Below are 20,789 nucleotides of genomic sequence, written 5' to 3' on the forward strand. Positions count from 1 at the left end.
TGACATATCAGGAGACTGGTCGGACATAACTGTAATGTACCTACCGGGGTATGTCTGTGCTGTGGGGACTCACAGGTCATGCCCACTCTTGACCCCGTACGATCCCTGTGCGGAACCCCCTTCAGTGTGACAGCCCTTCTCAGGAGTCCACTCTCTCCCGGGGGTTAAGCCCCTCCACCTCCTGGAACTGCTTCTCTCTGAGCCTTTAGCATGTCTGTCTCTTGCCGGGGGCCCCCTCAGGGAGTCCACTCACTCTGGACCCCCAGGGCCGCAGAGGGAATAATGCAATCCTGTTCTCTAGATCGAAGCGACTCTCAGCCAGCGTAAAACATCCATCCTTTGTTCCCCACTGGCTGGTCAGGTCACCAGGGTCCTCTCTCTGAGCCCATTGTCCTCCCACTGGCCAGATCCGGCTGTGATGTCCGAGCTGGGCCTTCTGGTTACCAGGCACCAGTCGCTGGGGTATTCATTCTCCTGGTCATTGGCCAGGGTCCCAAGTTCCGTTGCTGGTCTTCTGTAACAAACTCCCTCTCCCATCACCTCGTTAAACCAATAACGCCCAGGGAAACTGAATTCCACCCCCTCTGCATGCAAACCATTGAAAAAAAACCAAGAAAATCCCTCACTTCATCACATCTCTCCCTGCTTCGAGTCTGAACTGAGAGGTGTCACTTAGCCAGTGACCTGGGGAAGTTCAGGGCCCCCGCCCCGAGATAAGGTATCAGCTATAACATTGGCACTCCCCCTCACATGGGCCACCTCCATGTCATAATCCTGCAGGAGCAGACCCCACCTCAGGAGCTTGGCATTAGCTCCTTTCATTTGGTGTAGCCACGTTAGGGGCGAATGGTCAGTGTACACAGTGAAGTGCTGCCCAAATAGATACGGCTGCAGCTTTTTAAGGGCCCACACCAGAGCCAGGCATTCCTTCTCTATGGCCGCATAGTGCTGCTCCCGGGGCAGCAGCTTCTTGCTCAAGTACACAATGGGATGTCTCTCCCCCTTAGTATAAGTTTGCATTAGCACCGTGCCCCGCTGGGTGTCTGAGGCGTTGGTGAACGCCAGGAAGGGTTTATTAAAAATCCGGGTTTACCTAGACTGGGCTTTGGATGAGTGCCCCCTTCAGTGCACAGAGAGTCCTGTTGGAACGCTTGGTCCAGACCACCCTGTCTGGCTTGCCCTTCCTAAAAAGCTCCGTGAGGGGAGCTGCCAGGGAGCTAAAGCATGGCACAAACCTCCGGTAGTACCACGCCATCTCAATGAAAGCCTGGACCTGCTTCTTAGTCTGGGGAGCGGGCCAGTCCTTGATTGCCTCCACTTTGGCCAGCTTCAGGTGGCTGCTCCCCACCTTGTGGCCCAGGTATGACACCTCTGCCATCCCCACCTTGCACTTTCCAGCTTTTATAGTCAGTCCTGCATCCTGGAGGTGACTCAGCCCCCTCTTCACCTGGGACACATGGTCCTCCCAGGTTTGGCTAAAGACACAGATATCATCAATATACGCTAGAGCAAAGTCCTCCATCCTCCTCAGTAACTGATTCACCAGGTGCTGGAAAGTGGCAGGTGCCCCATTGAGGCCAAAAGGCAGGGCCAGGAACTCGAAGAGCCCTACCTGGGTGGTGAAAGCAGACTTCTCCCTGGCCTCTGGGTCCAAAGACACTTGCCAGTAGCCTTCGGTGAGATCCATAGTAGTGAGGTACTGGGCAGCCCCCACAACTTATCTAGGATCTCGTCAATCCTAGGCCGGATTGACCCATCCTTCTTGGGGACCAACATGGGAGAGGCCCAGGGGCTGGAGGACGCCTGGATCACCCCTAAAGCCAGCATGTCTCCGACCTCTCTCTCCAGGTCCTGGGCTTCTTTCCCAGTGACCCTGAATGGGGAACACCTGATGGGAGGGTTGGCTCCCGTCTCCACCCGGTGAACAGCCAGGTTAGTGAGCCCAGGCCGGTTGGAGAGCAGCTGCCAGTATGAAGGCAGCACCGCTCTGATCTCGGCCTGCTGGGCAGGGGTGAGCTGGTCTGAGAGGGGAACTGATTCCAGCGAGGGATCAGCCCCCGGCTTAGGGAGGAGACCCACCAGGGGATCCTCTCCCTTCTCCTCCCACTGCCCACACACAGCCAGCACCAACTTCTCCCTGTCCCAGTATGGCTTTGTCATGTTGACATGATATACCGGATGGCTGTAAGCCCAGTTGGACAGTTGCACTGCATAATTCACCTCGTTTACCTGTCTGATGACTTTGAAGGGGCTGTCCCAGGCAGCTTTCAGCTTGTTCTTCCTCATGGGGATCAGAAGCATCACCTAGTCCCCGGTAGCATAGGAGCGGGCCCGCGCTGAGTGGTCATACCAGATCTTCTGCTTCCTTTGTGCCTTGGCTAGGTTTCCCCTGGCCAAGCCCATGAGCTCAGCGACCTTTTCCTGGAAGGGCAGTACATACTCCACCACTGACATCAGGAGAGGCCTTCCCCTCTGACTCATCCCTCATCAAGTCCAGGGGTCCCCTCACTCTCCTCCCATATAGCAACTCAAACAGGGAAAACCCTGTGCATACCTGGGGCACTTCCCTGTATGCCAACAGCAGGTGGGATAAATACTTGTCCCGTCCTGCAGGTGCTGGTCCATAAATGTTTTCAGCATCATATTTAGGGTCCCATTGAACCTCTCCACCAGCCTGTTGGACTGAGGGTGATATGCCAAGGCCCAGGTGCATCAGACCCCACACTTCTCCCACAAGCACTGGAGCAGGGTTGACATGAAGTTGGACCCCTGATCTGTAAGGACCTCCTTAGGGATCCCCACTCTGCTGAAAATGGTCAGCAGTGCATTGGCCATGGTCTCTGCCTTGATAGAGGACAAAGCCACCGCCTTGGGGTAGCAAGTAGCGAAATCCACCACTACCAGAATGTATTTCTTCTGTGACCGTGTTGCCTTGCTGAGGAGCCCCGTGATGTCCGTAGCCATCTTTTGGAAAGACTCCTCTATGATGGGCAAAGGTCTTAGAGCTGCTTTATACTTATCCCAGGCCTTCCCCACCCTCTGGCAGGAGTCACAGGACCTGCAATACTGTTAGACTGTGTCAAAGACCCCAGGCCAGTAAAAATTCTGCAGCAGCCTTTGCCTGGTGAGCCGGATGCCGTGATGCCCCAAAAGGGGAATATCGTGGGTCAAGTACAACCTGCAGCGGTATGTCCGGGGTCCCAAGTTCTGTCGCTGGTCCTCTGTAACAACAGACTCCCTCTCCCATCACCTTGGTAAACCAATAACGCCCAGGGAAACTGAGTTCCACCCCCTCTGCATGCGAACCATTGAAAAAACCAAACAAACCAAGAACCACCCCCCACTTCGTCACAGTGAGTAACTCAGGCTTTGTGAATTGCAGTGTCTTCCAGGGATTTTAATCCGTGTGACACTCAGCGTCACAACACCCAACTCCTTGTGTGCATCCAGGCCTCACTCCCTAGTCTAGCACAAACAGGGAATGCTGCACAGGTTGCAAGCACTCCCCACCGCATGGGAAGAAGTGCTTCATGTTGCTTTATTTACAAGACTTGTCGAGGGGATTATAGATTGGCAGGCTCTAATGGAAATCCACTCCCACTTTAGAAAAAAGGCATACATTTAACAAAGGGCAAGATTAACCATTGCAACAAGCCACCAAAGGATTGATATTTTTTTCCTTACAGATAAGTTTTAGCCAAACACAAGTTATTGGTCTCAGTACAGAGGTAATGGGGAAAGTCTGTGGCTTGTGTTATACAGGAAATCCAACTAGATGATCGAATGATCACTTTGGGCCTTAAAACCTGCGCCTTTGAATCTCATTGGTTGGGGAAAACGGTGATTGTGAAATGGAACTTTGCAGGTGGTGATGGGATTGAAACAGGAGAGAAATGGGAAGATTCTGAGGTTTTGATCAGGGTGAGTTATTGAACCACATGATTCTGGTGTGCAAATGCAGTTTGTATGATCAAACTGGAGATTTTCACATGCAAAAACTTAGTGATGGAAGAACTGTCTGCAATTTTAGAGACTGCTTTTGAAAATCTGGCCCAGATTCTCGGAGACAGATGGATCTGGCTGCCTGACAGTATCTACAACAATGTTCAGGCTAGGTATAATCCTCTGACTACAAACTATTACAACAGAATTTACCCCCAAACTCTGAGAGCGGTCGGGTAATGCAGGCTTTGACACACCCCTGTGCTGAGTGAGATTTAGAGGGAAGATAGAGATAAATGACCTTTTCATGCCTATGTCATTCAACATGTTGGATTTCTGTATTAATCTTTCAAAGGCCATGTGGGACTATATTGAGATCTGTGCTCCCACCTGCCCCCTCCCCCCCCCGCCCCAAAAAAAGTAGCTTACAAATGGAAGCAGACACATTCTGCAGTGACAGAATAGTCGAACAGGGCTGAGATGGAATGGGTGTGGAAAACGCCATACATTTAGAGGTTACAACAATACATATTATAGCAAAGGAGCCTCCAGTGCAAAGAGGATAGGCTAACTCATAGTTTGTGCTTCTAGTTCTTTCCTGTTTGGCAGGACATGTATAACCCAGGCCTGCTTGGTGTGGCTCTCTGTCCCCCCTCTAGAAGCGCCTAGACCATCTAGAGATTGATAAGTCTGCTACAGCCTTGGCTAAGAGCCACAGGGCTTTTAGCTCATGCAGTAGAGGCTCATACACTCAGCTTCAGAGGTTCCCAGGTTCAATTCTGCCCACCAATGGTCGTTACCCTTGCCCTTACCCTCTACCCACCACTCAAAGGTGTGAGAGACAGAAGTGCTGCAGAAAGACTTCTCCCTATTGCCTGGCTTGGGTCTGGGTTACAGACTGTTATCCTATACCAACGGATAGTATTCACCACCACTAGAGGTCCCACAGGGAAGCGTGTATTCTTCTAACCACACAATCTGTGGAGGTTCCCACTTAGTGTCACAGGGATAGATGCTGTTACTGTTTGGTTGTTAGTTCTTCTATTACTTTGGCTCAGTTTCCCTTTGAGATTTCTTTTAGTTCCCTTCTCTGAGAATACTTGCTATCCCCAAGCGTTATTAAAGTGGTTATTCAGTACTCAGAGGAGACAAGCAGCATCTGATTGTGGGTCTGTTACAGAGGCTGTGTCACTGAATTGCAGACACTATGGGCTATTACTGGAATGGGGGTAGGAGATAGCACTGTTACTAGACACGTTAACACCAGATGTACCCCAGCTCCATTCTGAGCCCGCTGTGTCCTGCGGCGGAACAGAGATTAGTGCTCAGGACTGGTACTGAACATCTGTGTTCACAGCCCTGGAAGGGGGAACATGATGACAGATCCATACATAGCTGGGGATTGGTCCTGCTTTGAGCAGGGGGTTGGACTAGATGACCTCCTGAGGTCCCTGCCAACCCTGATCTTCTGTGATTCTAGGATTCTATGAACCTGGGTTGGGTAAGTGGTTTATACAGCATCATTACGGCAGCACACCAATATCCCCCCCAATTCCTTGTCCATCATGTTCTCAGAGAGCTGAACATACGTGATATTCTGTGTCAAGCCGACAAGCACAGCTCATCGCAGCTGGGCTAACCTGCTCTATGATTAAACGGCTTCACAGCCTCATTAGCTACCCGATCCCCGCTCTATGGCACTTGTTTATCATGCTCCTCTTCAGTGCCTTGGCCCTCTGACTGGCCCTGAAAAGGAGCCCTGCCTCTTCCCCACTCCCTCCATTCAGGCTCAGGCTGTAGCCCACCTGAGTCAGCTGACCCAGGCCGATTGCAGTATGGGACGTACCCAAAGGCTAGGTCTACGCTGCCGTTAAAAACCCACCATTGGTCTGTGCAAGCCAACTCAGGCTCGTGGGGCTCAGGCTAAGGGGCTGGTTAATTGCAGTGTGGGCATTTGGGTTGCAGCTCAGGCTCTAGGACCCCGTGAGCTGGGAGGGTCTCTGAGCTCAGGCTGCAGCCCAAACCTGAATCTCTACACCGCAATTAAACAGCCCCTTAGCCCAAGCCAGCTGGCACAGACCCATCATGGGTGTCCAGCTGCAGCGTAGATACCCACAGTGACCTAATCCTAGGAACCTGCCCGCAACTGAGTGACATCCACCTGAGTTAGCTCCTTCCCTAAGGGCTAAGCAGACGTTTCCCATCCGCAGCAGTGGGTCTTCCCTTGCCAGGATGTCAAAAGCCTGCTGGTATAAATACCATCTACCCCAACTAGAAGTGTTATGGTAAATGCCAGCATACGAGGGCACAGCTGCAGTTTGGTCAGGCCAGGTCTCAGGACAGCCCTGCTGGGTTTAAGGAAGGGCGAAAGGAGTGCCTCTCCACCTTGCCTCTGTGCGGTGCCTCAGGAGAAGGAGTCACGCTTGTGATGATATATACTTGGGCTGCCTTCGATGTGCAGATGTGTTTGCCATGGTATCGCCGCCCCCGCCCCCCGGCTCATGCATGGCGCTGCCTCTCATGGCATCTTGCGTCACCAGGAGCCAAGCCAGGAATGACAACAGACATGAAGGAACCTGGACTCTTTGGGCTATATTCAGCTGTGGCCTAAGCAGGCATGTAGCAAGGTCTCTCCAAGGCTGGAGTCAGACCCTGTCTCAGTTTCCAAGCACACTCAGGTCATGGCAGTGACGTAGCCCTTCAGTTAAGTCCAAAAGTCCGTTCCCCCCCCCCCTTCCAGGGCTTAACTCCAGCATAAACCAAAACCAAATCTTCCACCCCAGGCTCTTCCACTGGGCACAGCCTTCTCCTCTTGTGGTCTGTCCTCTGCCACCCTGTCTTCACTCCTCTGGGCTCTGACCATTCCCGCCTTCCCTGCTTTACAGGGCTCATTGCACCCCTCACTGCTTGGCTGCGTAGGGGGAGCCCAGCTTACCCTCTACTATGGTTCCCAGCCCTGGGAACCCTTAGCAACCCAGCTGTCTGTCCTGTAACTTCCTGCTCAGGGACACTTCACGGTCCCTTCCCTGGGGAGCCTCCTACTTTCGAGGGAGCACTGCCTCCCACCTACGGTGTTCCTGGTGACTCCCGAGACTGTTCTTATAGCCCAGCAGGCCTGGCTTTTAGTCACATGAGCCTTGCGTTCATCCTCTCCCCCTGGGGAGGCAGCAAGCACCAGCGTGCCACTGAGCCCCATCGCCCTTAAAGGGCCAGGGCCTCCTGGGGCAAGGTATGGCTAACTCTGTTTCACTTCGGGGGTTGTGCAGGTTGCAGAGCGTCTTGGAAGTAACCTGCCCTGCTTGCAGCTTAATAATCTCCAAGTATTCCTTTAACAAGCAAGACCTTTCTCACCTGAGCTCAGCCCAACCCCCAGTTTAGTTCCTTTCTCTTCAGGTGTTTTCAGCAGTCTTCCTTCTTGAGCAGGGAGGCAGTGGAGAAGAACCAAGATTAACTCATTCCCCAGCCTTAAATAGGATTTTCATATGGCAGGAATAATTTATTTCCCAGTTTGACCCCCACCTCCTCTTAATGGAAAAACGCTAGAAGTCCAAGATGGTGTCCCTTTCAAAGCAGCATCCCAGGGAACTTCTCAGGAAGGAGGGAAATTAGTATCTTCAAAATCCTATTGTCTTTCCTAATGGCCCATCCAGGCTGATTGCATACGGTCTGCTGGGCGTTCCCCAAGTGTAAACACAGTTGTAATTGTTATATAGTCAATATTTGTATCTTCAGATACAAAAATGATACATGCATATAAATAGGATAATCATATTCAGTAAATCATAACATTTCCAATGATACCTCTGTGATATTATCCGATTAAAATATGTCCATGTAAATCATTGTTGCTACCACTGTTATATAATTGCAACAAAACTCGTACAAAATGTGGCATGTAAGAAGTCTATGGAAAGGTTATGACTCGCTGAATATGATTATGCTATTTGTATGCATGTATCATTTTTGTATTTGGATTTCAGATGTTTGCTCCTGGGGTAACGCCCACAAGGTATTTAGCCTGCACATCTTGAAGGGACTATTCAAATTAAGTGGCTCATCATTAACTCACAATGGACCGTGAGAGATGCTGATCTACACTTAATGGACTTTCCTGCTATGACTAAGCGAATTCATGCATGGACGTGTGACTTGCCCATGTGACTCCAAACTCCATCCTTTACCTGTGATTTTCCACTAGCTGTGTTGAGGGCTTTGTTTGAAACAATGGGTTTCCCTCCACATGGAGGGAAGCTATAAAAGACCCTGGAAACATCTCCATTTTGCCTCTTTCCTGCTCAAGCCTCTGGACTATGGACTTACACTAATGGGAGCTGTCATAAATATAAAGGGAAGGGTAAACACCTTTAAATCCCTCCTGGCCAGAGGAAAAACCCTTTCACCTGTAAAGCGTTAAGAAGCTAAGATAACCTCGCTGGCACCTGAGCAAAATGACCAATGAGGAAACAAGTTACTTTCAAAGCTGGGAGAGGAAACAAAGGGTTCTCTCTGTCTGTGTGATGCTTTTGCCGGGACCAGAGCAGGAATGCAGGTCAGAACACCTGTAAAGAGTTAGTAAGCATTAGATTCTGTTTTGTTTAAATGGCTGATAAAATAAGTTGTGCTGAATGGAATGTATGTTCCTGTTTTTGTATCTTTTTGTAACTTAAGGTTTTGCATAGAGGGATTCTCTATGTTTTGAATCTGATTACCCTGTAAGGTATTTACCATCCTGATTTTACAGAGGTGATTCTTTTACTTTTCTTTAATTAAAATTCTTCTTTTAAGAACCTGATTGCTTTTCATTGTTCTTAAGATCCAAGGGTTTGGGTCTGTGTTGACCTATACAAATTGGTGAGGATTTTTATCAAACCTTCCCCAGGAAAGGGGGTGTAGTGCTTGGGGGGGATATTTTGTGGGAGAGACATTTCCAAGTGGGCACTTCCCCTGTTCTTTGTGTAACACTTTGGTGGTAACAGCTTTTAACCTAAGCTGGTAAGAATAAGCTCAGGGGGTCCTTCATGCAGGTCCCCACATCTGTACCCTAGAGTTCAGAGAAGGGAAGGAACCTTGACAGGAGCATTCTAACCAAGGGACTGAGGACCTTCCAATGATTTGGAAGCAACCAGAGACTTGATTTAAGCCAGCAGTTTATTTCATCACTGCTACAAGCCTGAACCAAGAACTTTGCAATTATTGTATGTATTTGATTCCTTTAACCAGTTTTCATAGAATAACAGAGTTGGAAGGGACCTCTGAAGGCCATCTAGTCCAACCCCCTGCCCAGAGCAGGACCAATCCCAACTAAATCATCCCAGCCAGGGCTTTGTCAAGCCTGACCTTAAAAACTTCTAAGGAAGGGGATTCCACCACCTCCCTAGGTAACGCATTCCTGTGTTTCACCATCCTCCTAGTGAAAAAGTTTTTCCTAATATCCAACCTAAACCTCCCCCACTGCAACTTGAGACCATTATTCCTTGTCCTGTCATCTGGTGTCACTGAGAATAGTCTAGATCCATCCTCTTTGGATCCACCTTTCAGGTAGTTAAAAGCAGCTATCAAATCCCCCCTCATTCTTCTCTTCCTCAGACTAAACAATCCCAGTTCCCTCAGCCTCTCCTCATAACTCATGTGTTCCAGTCCCCTAATCATTTTTGTTGCCCTTCGCTGGACTCTCTCCAATTTGTCCACATCCTTCTTGTAGTGTGGGGCCCAAAACTGGACACAGTACTCCAGATGAGGCCTCACCAATGTCGAATAGAGGGGAACGATCACATCCCTCGATCTGCTTGCAATGCCCCTACTTATACACCCCAAAATGCCATTGGCCTTCTTGGCAACAAGAGCACACTGTTGACTCATATCCAGCTTCTCGTCCACTGTAACCCCTAGGTCCTTTTCTGCAGAACTGCTGCCTAGCCATTCGGTCCCTAGTCTGCAGCGGTGCATTGGGTTCTTCCGTCCTAAGTGCAGGACTCTGCACTTGTCCTTGTTGAACCTCATCAGATTTCTTTTGGCCCAATCCTCCAATTTGTCTAGGTCCCTTTGTATCCTATCCCTACCCTCCAGCGTATCTACCACTCCTCCCAGTTTAGTGTCATCTGCAAACTTGCTGAGGGTGCAATCCACACCATCCTGTAGATCATTAATGAAGATATTGAACAAAACCGGCCCCAGGACCGACCCTTGAGGCACTCCGCTAGATACCGGCTGCCAGCTAGACATGGAGCCATTGATCACTACCCGTTGAGCCTGACAATCTAGCCAACTTTCTACCCACCTTGTAGTGCATCCATCCAGCCCATACTTCTTTAACTTGCTGACAAGAATACTGTGGGAGACCATGTCAAAAGCTTTGCTAAAGTCGAGGAATAACACGTCCACCGCTTTCCCTTCATCCACAGAACCAGTTATCTCATCATAGAAAGCAATTAGATTAGTCAGGAATGACTTGCCCTTGGTGAATCCATGCTGACTGTTCCTGATCACTTTCCTCTCGTCTAAGTGCTTCAGAATTGATTCCTTGAGGACCTGCTCCATGATTTTTCCAGGGACTGAGGTGAGGCTGACCGGCCTGTAGTTCCCAGGATCCTCCTTCTTCCCTTTTTTAAAGATGGGCACTACATTAGCCTTTTTCCAATCTTCCAGGACTTCCCCCGATCGCCATGAGTTTTCAAAGATAAAGGCCAATGGCCAATTTTAACTCTCCCCTTTTCTTCTTTCTTTTTATAGGCTATCTTTACACTATCGCGGTAAGTCGACTATGTGAATAACGTAGCTGGAGTCAATGTATCTTAGGTCGAGTTACCGCGGGGTCTACACTGCGGGGAGTCAACGGGAGAAAATCTCCCGTCGACTTACCTTACTCTTCTTGTTGGGGGTAGAGTACAGGGGTCAACTGGAGAGCAATCTGCAGTCAGTTTGGCGGGACTTTACTAGACCTGCTAAATCGACTGCCGGTGGATCGATCTCAGAGTGTTGATCCCCTCTGTAGTGTGAACCTGCCCATAAATAAACCTTTAGATATTAGATACTAAAGGATTGGCAATGGCATGATTATCGGGTAAGATCTGAGTTGTATATATCTGAGTTGATCCTTTGGGATCAGAAGAACCTTTCATTTGATGAAATTGGTTGTAAAGAACTGCTCATCTTAAAGTCTAGTGTTTTTGGTGGTGATACAAGGACTGGAATGCCTAAGGAAACCGCTGTTCTGACTTCTTGTTAGCCAATGTGGTGAAACAGGAATTTAGTTTTGTTGCTGGTATGGTATATCTTATGGGAGAATAACCACCAGTTTGGGCGGGGAGGGGGGCGGGGAGTGTCTGCTCTATTTCTCAGCTGTTTGTCCTGAATTTGGTATTCTCAGTCGTGACTCACAAAGTCATGATTACAACTTCACTTGACCCATCTTGCATAAAACGTATCTTAGTTGTGTCATATTCTTATCATAAACATATCTCTGCGACGAATATGGGGCATGGGGTCACACCCTTATCTTTGAGCTGGACATCTGCGCGTATCATGTGTGGCTCAGCTGTGAAGCATGCAGGGCACCAGAAAATGAAATGCAGTAGCCCAGAGAGCCCAGGATTGCAGGCAGACGGCAACCCTGACTCCTCTTGTTTTCCTCTTGTTCCTAGATGCCTCAGCAACCTGCAACCATCATCCAACAGTTACCTCAGCAGCCACCTCTCATCACACAGATCCCACCTCCACAGCCCCTCCCGGCCCCCCGCTCTGGAAGCATTAAGGAAGGTAAGCGTCAGCCACCCCAACATGCGGGGTCATTCTCCTGCTTTCCTGAGCTCCCTCTGATCTCGGAGCAGTGAAAGTATCACTGTGGTGACATGAGACAGCACTCAAGTTACCTTGTGACCTAGCACAACCAGGCTGTCAATGCAATTACTGATCTTGCCAATCAAATATCTGGGCCCTCTGACGTGGGAACTTAGAATAACTTTAGTGCTGCTGGGCACTTTATCTTGCAACAGACAGAGAGGCAAAAACCAGGTTAAGCAGTGGAGAGGGTTTGGGGGAAGTAGAACAGCACAAGGGAAGATACTGGTTAAATATTAACAAGGACGTTTGCAGCTAAAACTTTCCAAACAACTCATAATGCCAAAATGAGCAAATGGGGTTTTTGTGCCCACTGTCCATTCTCCTTAGTACAATATAAGCGTTTATTTTAAAATGTGTAGGAATGGCCTGTCGTTGGAAACAAGAGGGGGCAGCTGAATGTGCGACCCTGCGTGCACATAAACAAACGTTTCTAAACAGAAGTGAGCAAGGTCCAGGAATAGCCCATGGAGCTAATATCTGGGCTTTCTTTTTGAAGGGGGTTTCCTGGTACTGCAGGGAAATGAAAAAATCCGAGAGCAACTCCGCAGTCCATTGCTTGGGGATTTAATAAAGTCTCTGGTTTATTTGAATCAATTTATTTTCTAAAACAAAATGGACCACATTTATGTCTGACCACCCTGAAGTTGAATGCAGTGTTCCTGTAGCCATATCGGTCCCAGGATATTAGAGAGACAAGATTGGACCAACAGAGCTCTGTGGGGCTCAGTTGGTCCAATCAAAGCTATTCCCTCACCCATCTTGTCTCCCTCTTCCCTGAAGATGATGCATTTACACCAGGGACGAATTTGGCTCAATGTGTCCAGTTAAATGAAAAACCTGGTTGCTTTAATTGTTTTTGTGTTGTGGTTGAATTGGTTCTGGTGCCAAGATACCAGGGTGATCGGCTCAAGGTGGATATGCACTCTAGATGCATTTTTAAAGCCACATGGAAAGAAATTTCAGGGTGACAATTTAATGTCTCTTCAAGCTGGGGAACAAATGTTAAACAAACATTTAAAAGAAGTTTTTTCCCTAAAATTTCTGGTCATGTTTTCTGATTATAGAAGCCCTAGCTGATTAACAGTTTGTCCCTCAGCAGCTTTCCCTGTGTGATCTTGCAGTGAAGGGATGATGCTGACTTTGAGGCCTCTCAATCATTTTCATGGCAGCAAACGAAGGTCCCAGACACAGGCCTGCACTGCAGCTGTGCGTCGCGCAGTGGTTTGGGCTCCAGGGAGGAGTAGGTGCAGACCGTCTTTCACTTTCAGTTTGTGTGGGTTCTCACTAGAGCACCAGGAATGGTTTGCCTTAACCAGCAAAATTCCCCACAACGTCAGCTCACGTTTGAGCAACGTCTGGGACCCAGCCATGCCGGCTGGGCTCTCGTTCGTTCCTGCAAACGGCCCACAAGGAGCTTTTTGTGAAACATTTTCTCTACCTGGCTTCCCCCAGAATTGGGCAGGCTTCAGCTGGCGGCATGAGGCTGGTTTCTTTGGATAGGTCACTCAGTGGAAAGCATGTAGTATCCTCCTGTGCCCTGGTTGGCTGTGGTTGTGCTCTGTGGCCAGCGGAGCTAGCCAAGCCCAGCAGAAGCTGTTGTCCGGGAGTTTCTCAGACTGACCTCTCTAATTCAGCTGGAAAAACAAAGAACAGAGCACACTGTCCCAGTCCCCATGGCTGCATCAATCTTGTACCCCCCACAGTTACCCTGCGTGTTGGGAATGCTCTCATGGTTCAAATGGGCAGGAATCCAGTGACACTGAACTGTGAATGTGGGTCGGTGACATGTTTCAGCCATAGGCAAACCAGGTGTTTGAACGGGAACCTTGTGGGATTTTCTGGCCTGTAAAGCCGTACAAACTGGTTCCTACGCAAAGACTTGTGATGAGCCTCTTTGGACCTGCATGTGCAGGGTTTTGGTCAGCTAGGGTCTGCCCCTTCTGAATCCATCTCCATTTGAGAGTCTGGACAAGCCCAAACCAGTGAGGCTTGCCTTAGTTTGGGTCACAAACGCGTAGCGAGGGCTTCTTTGCAGAGAGAGGGAAAAGCTAAGCTGGGCTAAGAGCCTGAACACTCTCATTCAGCCCGAGGTATCTGCCATAAATGGCAGTCACTGGCCAAGGAGATAGTGGTGTCTATTAACATTCTCCTCCTCCAAGTGTGAAAGGCCCTTTCAAGATCTCCTTTCAGCTGCGTTCCCTAAGTCAGAGCTGTCTGGGCGCTCTGCTAAGAATCTGACCCACTGAGATGCCCTTTGCCCTCTGTCTCTCACTGGCAATGCTGTCCCTTTCCCCTTGGAATTTGTCCGTTCCCAGACATGGTGGAGATGATGTTGATGCAGAACGCTCAGATGCACCAGATCATTATGCAGAACATGATGCTGAAAGCTCTGCCACCGATGGCATTCTCACAGCCCAGTGGGACCGGGCCTCCCTCGCTGCAGCACACCCAGCAGGTAACGACATTCACCCCTACAAAGAGACGCTGGGGCAGGAGAGGGGGGGCTGATCTCCACATGCCGGGGCAGGGCCTGGGGAGCGCGTTTTGAATATTTGGGCCAGAATGTGCCTTCAGAACCCATTGCCCATGGATGCGTGTCCTAGGGCACTGCACACACTGGCTGGTCTATGGGATGAGCTCAGGCTGGATGGCGTCTTCTGGAGCTGAACCCCCGCACATGTCTCCTGACTCTGCCTAGGGTGATGGAGGGGTTCAGCTGCTATGCCACCTCTGGATAGGGCGTTCAGGGTATGCCCCCCTGTCCACAGCAGGCCAGCTCTGCTCTGCCACAACCTCACCTGCTCTCTGCCCAGCGCTGGCCTCGTACAGGCCTGGGGCCAGGCTGTGTTTGGCAACGTGCAGGCTGCTGCTGCACTCCCGCGGGCTGGGCACACTCCAGCCCTAAGAGCGTAGCTGAACTGCATGTTTCACATAAGAAAACATTCAGTCATCCAGGGAAGAGCCCACTTCCCAGATGCCCACATAGTGACTGGGAACCTGGGATTCTGCCGTAGGCTGGGGCAGACACACTTGCATTTACATTCATGGGTATATTTTTATGGGCCTTCCATTTCCTGAAAGCTTATTTTGATGGAACCTGTAATTGGTAAAGTCTGGCTTGGTGCTTTGCGATGGGCTGGAATGGATGTGATGGTGGGGCCCAGAGACCCCAGTCAGGATCAGGGCCCTGTGTACTCAGAGCTGGGCACACCCACACGTGTAGAGACAGAAGAATTTCCAACAGCACCTAAGGGCCAGATTTGTAAAGATTTGTCTAACTCGCACTGAAATCAACAGGAGTCAGGTGCCTTCATACCCTTAAACTCTGGCCCTAAGTGACTTAGGAGCCTCAGTCTCATTGAAAGTCAATGGGAGTTAGGCTCCTAGGCTCATCTGAAAATCCCCCTAGGTGCCTCTCTGCATCTTTAGGCACCTAAATCCCTTTACAAATCTGGCTCTAAGTGCCTAAGGCCCAGATTATTAAAGGTATCTAGACACCTAACTCCCATTGAACTCAGTGGTGAAGTTAGGTACCTAAATCCTTTTGCCTAAAATGCACCTAAGATTGAAATGTTACACAAGAACCTAAGTCACTGAGGTGTGTTTGAAAATGTTACCCAGCCCCTGCCCGGAGGGGTTTCCAATCTAAGCAGGAAGGGCAGTTAATTTGGGAGTTCCCCTGGATGCCTCAGGCTGTGCTGAGATGCCCTGGGGTTCCCTCCCCATTTCACACCTGCATGCATGCCAGGGCCTTTTCTTTTCTCTGTGCGCACAGACCAGAAAGTACTCTGGCTCCTGGCCTCACTCAGGTGTGATGCTCTCGGGCCCCCCTTGTGTTAAGACTATCCCCACCACACATCTGAGCTTGTAACAGTCACCCGGCTCGTAAAACCTGCGCTGGTGCTATTTCCAGCTCCGACGGCTGTCTTACACAACCCAACCCCCTAGCGTTCCCAGGGCTCTGGTAGGAAACACAACACCCTTCTCTACCTGATCATCTTTGGCTGTGGTGGGCGGAGCTGGCATTTGCTGCACCGGTTCAGGCCACTTCTCTACACCAGACATACTCCAGTGTTTAAGAGCAGCTGTCGGCTCCTGTTTCAGGACAAGCTCTGCAGCAGCCACTGCCAACTGGCAGAGTATTGCACAAAGGGAAGCATGAATCTTCTCCGCTGGGCCTGCTCTCAGCCAGGTTTGTGATGGAGTGGCATTTGCACCGCACCCCAGAGCCGTGCGCAGTGTGAGTGGGGCCGGGGAGGGCAGGAACACCTGTGCTCATAGGGACACACATGAGGAGAATCAGGGTGCTCATAGGACACTGCAGCACTGTCTTAAAGGGAGAGTAGTGCACGACCAGCGTCCCAGCCCTGCCAGAGGGATCCCCGGCCTGCCTCGCAGACACACTTTCTGCCCTGCTTTGTACTCTCCTCACTCCAGTTTTGGTGGCTTTAACGTCCCAGGTGAATAGTCTCATCCACATTGAACGGAAAGGCAGAGCCTTGTTTAATGCGGTGCCTGACACTGCAGGAGGGGAGAGCAAACAGCGTAATTGCAGGCTAAAGGAAATGAGAGGAGTAAAGGTTCACTAGCCTGCACCTAAGAGCCAAGGAACAAGCAGAGCTGCCCTCTCGTTCTTTACATCCCATGGCAAGGCCAGTTGCTTTGCCCCGGCCGTTCCCGAGGTGGGGCAGTGTGAGTGGAGCCGGAGTGTGCGTAGGTCTGCACTGCAGTTAGACACCCATGGCTGGCCTGTGGCCACTGACATGGGCTCATGGGGCTGTTGAATTGGGTTTACATGTTCAAGTGCAGGCTGGAGCACAAGCTCTGGAACCCCCCCAAGGGGGTAGATCCCAGACACCAGCCTGACCCCGAATGGCTACAGGGCAGTTAAAAAGCCCCGTAGCCCGAGCTCCTTAACCCAGGTCAGCTGACATGGGCCAGCCGCTGTTGTCTAATCATAGAATATCAGGGTTGGAAGGGACCTCAGGAGGTCATCTAGTCCAACCCCCTGCTCAAAGCAGGACCAATCCCCAACTAAATCATCCCAGCCAGGGCTTTGTCAAGCCTGACCTTAAAAACCTCAAAGGAAGGAGATTCCGCCACCTTCCTAGGTAACGCATTCCAGTGTTTCACCACCCTCTCAGTGAAAAAGTTTTTCCTAATATCCAACCTAAATCTCCCCCACTGCAACTTCAGACCATTACTCCTTGTCCTGTCCTCTTCCACCACTGAGAATAGTCTAGATCCATCCTCTTTGGAACCCCCTTTCAGATAGTTGAAAGCAGCTATCAAATCCTGCCTCGTTCTTCTCTTCTGCAGACTAAACAATCCCAGTTCCCTCAGCCTCTCCTCATAACTCATGTGTTCCAGTCCCCTAATCACTTTTGTTGCCCTCCAATTGCCTGTCAATTCCAATTTGAATCTCTCCAATTTTTCCACATCCTTCTTGTAGTGTGGGGCCCAAAACTGGGCACAGTACTCCAGATGAGGCCTCACCAATGTCGAATAGAGGGGAACGATCACATCCCTCGATCTGCTGGCAATGCCCCTACTTATACATCCCAAAATGCCATTGGCCTTCTTGGCTACAAGGGCACACTGTTGACTCATATCCAGCTTCTCGTCCACTGTAACCCCTAGGACCTTTTCTGCAGAACTGCTGCCTAGCCATTCAGTCCCTAGTCTGTAGCGGTGCATGGGATTCTTCTATCCTAAGTGCAAGACTCTGCACTTGTCCTTGTTGAACCTCATCAGATTTCTTTTGGCCCAATCCTCCAATTTGTCTAGGTCCCTCTGTATCCTGTCCCTACCCTCCAGCATATCTACCACTCCTCCCAGTTTAGTGTTGTCTGCAAACTTGCTGAGGGTGCAATCCACGCCATCCTCCAGATCATTAATGAAGATATTGAACAAAACCGGCCCCAGGACCGACCCTTGAGGCACTCCGCTAGATACCGGCTGCCAACTAGACATGGAGCCATTGATCACTACCTGTTGAGCCCGATAATCTAGCCAATTTTCTACCCATCTTATAGTGCATTCATCCAGCCCATACTTCTTTAACTTGCTGGCAAGAATACTGTGGGAGACAGTGTCAAAAGCTTTGCTAAAGTCAAGGAACACCACATCCACTGCTTTCCCTTCATCCACAGAACCAGTTATCTCATCATAGAAGGCAATTAGATTAGTCAGGCATGACTTTCCCTTGGTGAATCCATGCTGACTGTTCCTGATCACTTTCCTCTCGTCTAAGTGCTTCAGAATTGATTTCTTGAGGACCTGCTCCATGATTTTTCCAGGGACTGAGGTGAGGCTGACTGGCCTGTAGTTCCCAGGATCCTCCTTCTTCCCTTTTTTAAAGATGGGCACTACATTAGCCTTTTTGCAGTCGTCCAGGACTTCTCCGGATCGCCATGGGAGTTTTCAAAGATAATGGACAATGGCTCTGCAATCACATCTGCCAACTCCTTTAGCACTCTCGGATGCAGCGCATCCGGCCCCATGGCCTTGTGCTCGTCCAGCTTTTCTAAATAGTCCCAAAACCACTTCTTTCTCCACAGAGGGTTGGTCACCTCCTCCCCATGCTGTGCTGCCCAGTGCAGTAGTCTGGGAGCTGAACTTGACCATCTCATGGTCACTGCCTCCCAGGTTCCCATCCACTTTTGCTTCCCCTACTAATTCTTCCTGGTTTGTGAGCAGCAGGTCAAGAAGAGCTCGGCCCCTAGTTGGTTCCTCCAGTACTTGCACCAGGAAATTGTCCCCTACATTTTCCAAAAACTTCCTGGATTGTCTGTGTACCGTTGTATTGCTCTCCCAGCAGATATCATGGTGATTGAAGTCTCCCATGAGAACCAGGGCGTGCGACCTAGTAGCTTCTGCGAGTTGCTGGAAGAAAGCCTCATCCACCTCATCCCCCTGGTCCGGTGGTCTATAGCAGACTCCCACCATGGCATTGCCCTTCGTGCTCACACTTCTAAACTTAACCCAGAGACTCTCAGGTTTTTTTGCAGTTTCATACCGGAGCTCTGATCAGTCATACTGCTCCCTTACATACAGTGCAACTCCCGCACCTTTTCTGCCCTGCCTGTCCTTCCTGAATAGTTTATATCCATCCATGACAGTACTCCAGTCATGTGAGTTATCCCACCAAGTCTCTGTTATTTCAATCACATCATAATCCTTGACTGTGCCAGGACTTCCACTTCTCCCTGCTTGTTTCCCAGGCTTCTTGCATTTGTGTATAGGCACTTGAGATAACTCGCTGATCGTCCTGCTTTCTCAGTATGAGGCAGGAGCCCTCCCCTCTCACATGCTCCTGCTCGTGCTTCCTCCCGGTATCCCACTTCCCCACTTACCTCAGGGCTTTGGTCTCCTTTCCCCGGTGAACCTAGTTTAAAGCCCTCCTCACTAGGTTAACCAGCCTGCTCGCAAAGATGCTCTTTCCTCGCTTCGTTAGGTGGAGCCTAATTGCAGGGTCGACAGACCCTGGCTGTCTCGATGGGACCCAGCCACCCATGCAGTTGTTGTTGCACTGTAGTCTGTGTAGCTGGGCCTTGGGCCCAGGACAAAGGACTGCTCTTTTCAAGAGTGCTCCAAGCTGGCACTGCGTTGGTGAGGAACAGACCATTGTGCTCACCTGCCATATGGATACAAATTTAACAAATTACCCGTTTTCCTTTAAATTGAGGATCCCCAGTTTGCTGCTCCAGTTGTTGTGAAAGCAGAAAAACCAAGGCCATCAGCGGTGCATCATCACCACCATTACCCTTCCCCAGGAGTGCAGGCCATTCCTTCTCAGCCGCCCCCGGTTGGCTACTCCATGTGGCCCCCCATGATGTCATCCAGCCTCATGGGACAGACTGGAGGATTCCCATCCACTGTGCATCACATGACTGGCCCAACTAGCACCTTCCCTGCAATGCACACGTAAGTAAACAAGCTGCCCCACCAGGAGCTGCTGTAGTCCCTTTCCTCCTGCCACCTTGGGGTGGCTAAGTGGGCTCACAGGAGGCCAGAGCAGCAGACGCCCTGAGGTCTGACTTACCGTTGGTTTCTGACGACAGCACAGTTTGCAAACTGCTTTGCAAACTGAGTTTAAGTGACAGCAAGAGTACTGTGGCAATGGGAGAGACTCTGCGATAGGAACTAACCCTCACTGACTGCTGCTCAAATGGGAGTGTCACACAAGAGCTACAACCCCGACACTGGAAAGGGTGATTGGTATACTATCCCCGTGGAAACGCCAGCTGGAAGATCCCAACTGCTTTTTGGAACAAGTAGCAGGGATGTTGTTCTGTGGCTCCTGGGCCTCCATGAGAACTCAGCAGAGCCCTTTATAACCCAAGAATGCCCAGCTGAATGAAAGCGTCCACTGTAATCTAACTCGGGTTAATAGTGCCCTCAGGCGTGATGTCCCTAAAACACCAGAGAAACGGTCAAAGGTTTATGAACAAGACTATACACTACGGCAAATATTTATTGACCAGGAAGAAGAATTTATTCCTGGAATAAAGCTGAGCTCTTGGTATACACCCATGTTTCTAACTGTTTTTTCTTTTTCTAAGTGTAGTAACCGATGGACTCCTCCGCAGCCTGCCCCCGGGTTTGTAGACTCCTCAAGCCTGTAGCAAAGGTAACCAATCAGCTCAGCTCTTTCTTCCCCCGTGCACCTCTGCCCTGTGTGTTCCCTGCTCTCCCACAGCTTCTCTTGACTGGCATATTGCCAATTGCAGTACAGTCTGCTGGGGCTGGCTTTTGGTTGTGACCAAACCTCCCCTGGGGAGACTGTTTTTGCACAGTCCTCAGTGACCTTTCAACCTGGCCATTATTAGCCAGCCAGTTCCTTGGGAGTGTCACGGTCTGAGCAGGCCGTAAGGAGGAATCTGAAGACACAGGTGGATCATCATGTCATGGCAATGGGCAACTACACTGAGACAATTTGGCCCAGTAGCTGAGGGGTTTGTCACATGGCACTGTTGTTGCTTTCATTTGAAACTTGCATTTGTTTC

The 20,789-nt window shown here is 50.1% G+C and overlaps 1 protein-coding gene across 1 annotated transcript in view; it reads left to right on the forward strand.

The window, feature by feature from the left end:
• C11H21orf58 (chromosome 11 C21orf58 homolog) overlaps positions 1–20,789 on the forward strand; it is a 36,900-nt gene that overhangs the window by 15,233 nt on the left and 878 nt on the right. The window contains exons 5-8 of the mRNA XM_048869041.2: positions 11,583–11,697; positions 14,097–14,236; positions 19,469–19,707; positions 20,351–20,413. Of these exons, the coding sequence (XP_048724998.1) occupies positions 11,583–11,697; positions 14,097–14,236; positions 19,469–19,707; positions 20,351–20,408 (552 nt within the window). The 3' untranslated portion in view covers positions 20,409–20,413. The remainder of the gene's footprint in view (positions 1–11,582; positions 11,698–14,096; positions 14,237–19,468; positions 19,708–20,350; positions 20,414–20,789) is intronic.

The sequence above is a fragment of the Caretta caretta genome, chromosome 11, assembly GCF_965140235.1.
Source record: "Caretta caretta isolate rCarCar2 chromosome 11, rCarCar1.hap1, whole genome shotgun sequence".
NCBI classification, from domain to species: Eukaryota; Metazoa; Chordata; order Testudines; family Cheloniidae; genus Caretta; species Caretta caretta.